We start from the raw sequence: 5525 nt of genomic DNA, 5'->3' as shown, positions 1-5525 counted from the left end.
ATTTTGTCCCGTTTACATACCAAACGCTCCCTTCAAGACCACCACCACATCGATCGAACCTCTTTCCCGCAGTACAGACCAACAGCCCTGCCACCAATCTCTCTGTCACAGAGTATCACGGCCACTGACAAGCCAGAACTATAAAATGGACGGCTTAGATTAAAAGCTACGTAGCAAGGAAGATATTTCCACGATAATAACAAGTTAATAGAAACTCTTTCCGCAACGAGGCATTACTTCCCTTTGAGTTCATATATGATACTTGTTGGACTCTACGGTGCCTGCTCAGCCCAACAAGCCACAACCACAAGGAACCTAATTTCCATGGTTATCGACTCAAAGCTCGACACCAATGGTAATACCAGCCCCATCGCCTTCGGTAAGTATACTTGCAAAATGGTCGTATACAACACGGCAGAATGGTAGGCACGCACAATTGCTTAACAGAAACCTGTCTCATGCCCAATACTTGATCAAACAAGAAAAGTGACAATTCGATTATAACTATCTTCACTGACTTTTTGCATTTTGAAAATTGCAAAGAATCTCTCACGCAGATGGAAGATACAAAACACGAAACCATTTACTTAACCAATGTATTTCACTCAAGCAAAAGCCAGGGAAAGTGAAGATAGTACCAAATCATGCTACTTCGAAAACGAAACTAAGACTTCTAGAGAAACTGTTCGGTACTTATGTAATGTACTTTTCCTGCTGCAATTGAAGAATCTTTGTCGAAGACTTTGCATCCAGATATAGCGTAGCCACCTCCTCTAGGTCAGCCTACGGATCATACAAAACAATAGTGCATTAATTTCGTGAATGATAAGGCTTTGACAATTCACTTCAGAACATAATAACATTGTCAAATTTGTAACTACCTTGCAGATTTTGTCTCTGCCATTCATTTTCGCCACAATGCTTGCAGGTGTTAAGAGCTGAACAGCATGCCTGATGAAACAATAAATAAAGTAAGCATCCTTCAGAGGGAATGAACTCACAGCTATCACATCTAAAATTTATGCCAGACCTTAAAGATGATTCTTGTCCTATCTCTCCGAGGTAAGCCAAACTGTCGTCATCTATTGCCAGTTCCTCCACTTGTGCACGAATTACTAAGATCTGGCTCAAGCACCAACCATTACAGTAATCAGTAGTTTGACACTTTTCAGGAAAGGAAAAAAAATTAGTAGTTTTGGTACTTGATAAGAGTAGATAGAGAAATTTCATAGACAATAAGCAAATGAAATTGGTCTAGACCTTGATCATCTCTTCAAGGCCATAAGTCTGTGTTCGGATGATCACCAACCGGTCCAACAAGTCAACGGGTATTCCATGAGGACTAGCCATATCAGTCCCTCTGCACAGTAACGTACTCATGGTTAGAAAGCAAGACGTTACAATTACAGTGAGCAAACTGAAAGGACGTTACCGTCAGAATACTGAAGGTTTCTAGGAAACCCTTGCACAATTGGACATGGAAAGATAGGCATTGCCTGGGTACATCCTTTTATACTGACATATAGGTAGTACCTCACAAGTTATATGGGCAAATGCCTGTATGATTAGAACTCTCACACCTTACATTGCAAATTCCTCTATTGGTCGCAAATATCACTATTGGAGACAACGAGCTCTCCAAAGCACGATTCAAGTACGAAAAGCACTCCATATCCAGCATATGTACCTATTGGTCAAGATTTAAAAGTACAAGTGATTAGGAGAAATGTAATAGTTATAAAGGATTTGACTTGGATGAAAAAATAACCTCATCAATGAACAGAACTCCAGGTACAAGCTCCGCTACACCCTCATCAATATACCGGTTAACAACCTGTCATCAATCATTAAGTGTATCAAACAACTTCTTTCCCTTTAACTTTAAAGCTAATAGGAATATTGTTACAAGGAAAAAAACTGTATTACTGGTGCAACCTAAGTAAATTATTTCAATTAATTGTAAGTTTCATTTTAAAGAAATTGGTTTAGAGTTTAGGGATTAGGAAGAGAAAATAGTTTGTTTGAAATTCTTCATTGCATGAAAAAACCTGAGCGCTCAACTACAGGAATTTGAAATACCCTACCATAGACTAGAGAAGAAAGAAGTCATAACGAGAAATTAAACTTGAAGTTTTAAACTTAGTATACTCCATGAACCAGCTCACCCTGCTTCCATACATATAATAAGTAGAGAACTCCCTCAAGCGCACTATTGTTCCCTTCCTCCAAATAACCACTTTCAGCAAACTCTCAAAACTTTCCAAGCTACTAAACTACTGCCACTTCCAAAACTTCCTTCCTCAAAATAACCACTTTCAGCAAACTATCAAAACTTTCCAAGCTACTGCCACTTCCAAAAACTTCCTTGATAGACTGCCCACCTCCACCGCCGATAAAAGCGCTCCTCAATAAATTCCAAATGCAGGGGTAAAATCTCTGGTGACAGACTAGTGAAGTAGCAACGAATTCAAAACATTTGCCAATCTAATCCATACGAAGAACTATGAACACTGGGAAGTAGGCAAAGAGTTAGCTGTTTCTAGATTAGTAGTGTCTCAATTCATGTTGAAAATAGATGTCATCAAGCCCAATTAAATGGAAAATAAAACTGAAGTTGATTTGACTTATAATACGTCAAAGGCTTGGAACTTTTTTATCAATTGACTTCATTAGTAACATTTTCAGCAGGCTTCTCCAACCATATTGAAGAAATTAGTAAGGATCCTTTCTCATATGGAAACCATATCTTTGGCTCCTATCACAGAAAAGACATTAAGTTGGGTCAACATTTCTTTATTACAAGACTACCTTATTTATTTCTTGTCGCAACTTGTCAGTAATTTCTGTTTTCCTCGGCTTCATCATCTGACCCATTAGAGATAATATGTCTTGACCACCTTGAGGCCGCGCATTTGCAGCATCCAGATCATGTAGTGTTACATCCTGTCAGGAGTTGTATAAGTGAACAGAAATTGAGCATCAAGAAAAGAGCAGATTATCTGTACACAAAAATTAAATTCTGTCAACAAATATTGGACATATAGAATTTAAAGAAAGCACGATGAAAAATTGATCAGAAGTTGTACTGTTAATGGACCTAGGAAGAGATACCAATAGGGGTAGGTTCAGATGGTATTCCAAAAAAAAATATTAGGCGTCCAATTCGATGAATTGACCAATCAATCAAGTCCAACTACTCAATTGCAGGGAAATAAATTTTTCAGCGTATTTCACGAATCCTTCCCCATATTAACCCAACAATAAAACATAGAAATGTATTATTTGGGAAACATCTGCATCATGCAAGGATGATGCATATTCCTTCTGAAAATATTTAGCATCCAGCCAGCCAGAACCATTCACCAATCAGCTTGAGTAATAATCCATATAGTTACTAATAAGGCTGCAAGCTGATGAAAAAATCAATTCTAGACTACGTCCACAAAATGGATGCTATCAACATCAAAGCGAACATTTACAAAAAGAGCACAGATCACATAGAACAAACCTGCACAATCTCCTTCTTTTTGTGAACCTCTCCTTTTGGAAGTGGTACGTACTCTTCTGCTTCAAGATCAAACTCTGTAGCAAAAGCATCACTTCTACCAACTCTTTTAACTGCTCCACTATTTGCTTCAATGTATATAACATCACCAACAGCTACCTGCATGTTGTATCAACAAAGTTGTATGAAAAGAAGAAATGACCTGATATAAAAGCCCCTTTAACATGACAACATGAGTTGGACATTGTTTAGACTATTTGCCATCAGTAGCTTCACATACAGTCTAAAATAGTAAGTAAAATTATATAATCAACATGGCGAAACAAAAATCTCTCTTCTACACAGTAAATAATAGGGCCTTACCTTTTCCTTAATCAATGCATCATAAATAGTGGGGTCCAACTTCAGTTGCTTGGTTCCTTTAACAGTTTTTAATCCAATGATGACATGACTAATGCTTTTACCATAGCCACCGCTAACACTCTCTGTTTCTTCTGGTGTGAGCTCTGTCACCTAAAATGAGAATATCAAAACATCAAGAACCACAACCAACCAACTCAAATAGCATTATCAGACCGAATTATTGATAAAGAATTTGATATCAATTAGCAACTTGCCTCTCCTTCATAGACCTCTTTATTTTCCTTAATACGCAAACCAATAGCCCGTCTAAAATTTTCCATTAAAACCTCAGTTTTCTTTACTTCCGATGAGTATACTTCTGATCCAACCATCGGGCAGAATGGAACCTGCATACAAGAACCATCGACCATTCGAAATCATAATGAAAAAACCTATTCCTAATGGAATATGAATCAGAATCTCCCACAAAACACAGGATAATCAGTTTAACATTAAATACTAGATTACTGAGAAAAAAATGGTCAGAATACCTTACTCCCAAGCTCCTGAGATATACCAAGAGCCAGTGCTGTCTTTCCTGTTCCAGGAGGTCCAGCAAGCAGAAGTGCCCGACCAGCCATCTTCTTCTGTCGTATCATATCAACAACAAGGCCAGCAGCTTCTCTTGCCTCCCCCTGACCAACAAAGCCAGCTGCCCAAGGTATTGCTCTTCCATTGGCCTGAAAAAGAATGACACCAAAAAACCCATAGAACATTGCAATTCATTCAGATGGAGATCAGTCCATAAAATGCTGAGAAAGGAAAATCATTGCAGTATCAAAGTTAAACTCACACTGGTCTCTTTCATTTAAAACATAAAAAATAGATACATTAGCCATTTTCTTCCAAAAAATGGCCAGAAGAATCGACCCTTGTACTTGTCCGGTTTATAAGTTGGTTTCTTTGCAGCCAGAAGTCGATTTATTTATCAATACAATATTATCTATAGATAAAGCACTGACCTTTGATTTCAAACACACACACACACACAAAATTGCTAGGGAAAGTCACAGTAAACAACATTGCAAATTCAGTGAACACAAAGTAAAAAAATGAAGCATCAGCTACAATATATATATATATATATATATATATAGAGAGAGAGGGAGAGAGAGACCTCAAGACCAAGGCCTTTGATGTGGGTGTGAGTGGCTATGCGCTGCTTCTTGGTAGTGGACTGAACCTCTTCTATCCTCACCTTGTCCATCTCTCCCTATCCCTCTCCCTCTCCCTCTCTCTCTTGAATTAGGGTTTTTTAGAGAAGAAAGTTCTAGTACAGGTGTTGAAACCTGTGAAGAATTTGGTCCTCTGTATCAGAGACGAGGAAGAAGAAGAAAATGGAGACGTTATTTTCCTTCTTCAGCTCTCCTATTAGATGGGCTACCATTTCAGATATGAGCTTTGGGCCGGGCTTTTAGAATTCAAATCACTCAGAACAAGTCCACCGGGGACTTTTTAGGCCGGCACCCAGCACAAAAGTTGGCCCGGCACCAAGGCAATCCGCTCCAGCCCAGTGGATAGGACGGCACCCAGCCCAAGCTGGTCTCCAGGCCAGCTCAAAATGGACTGAGATATGGGATGGCCCGCTTGATGTCATGCTGACGCCAACATGACGTCA

The 5525-nt window shown here is 38.8% G+C and overlaps 1 protein-coding gene across 1 annotated transcript; it reads right to left on the bottom strand.

Moving 5' to 3' along the window:
* Positions 1-440: 440 nt before the first annotated feature.
* On the bottom strand, positions 441-5297 carry LOC103452023 (ruvB-like protein 1). Its single transcript, XM_008391496.4, has 12 exons — positions 5025-5297; positions 4399-4587; positions 4123-4254; positions 3869-4018; positions 3509-3664; positions 2809-2943; positions 1769-1834; positions 1581-1687; positions 1261-1360; positions 1031-1122; positions 882-951; positions 441-783 (listed from the first exon to the last, which is right to left on the bottom strand). The coding sequence occupies exons 1-12, from the start codon at positions 5112-5114 to the stop codon at positions 694-696; spliced, it is 1377 nt and encodes a 458-aa protein (XP_008389718.1). The 5' UTR covers positions 5115-5297; the 3' UTR covers positions 441-693.
* Between the last annotated feature and the right edge of the window lie 228 nt (positions 5298-5525).

Source organism: Malus domestica, chromosome 11, assembly GCF_042453785.1.
Source record: "Malus domestica chromosome 11, GDT2T_hap1".
In the NCBI taxonomy this organism is placed as follows: domain Eukaryota; kingdom Viridiplantae; phylum Streptophyta; class Magnoliopsida; order Rosales; family Rosaceae; genus Malus; species Malus domestica.
The sequence above is the reverse complement of the archived record's forward strand: the minus strand, read 5'-3'. Positions and strand labels throughout refer to the sequence as shown.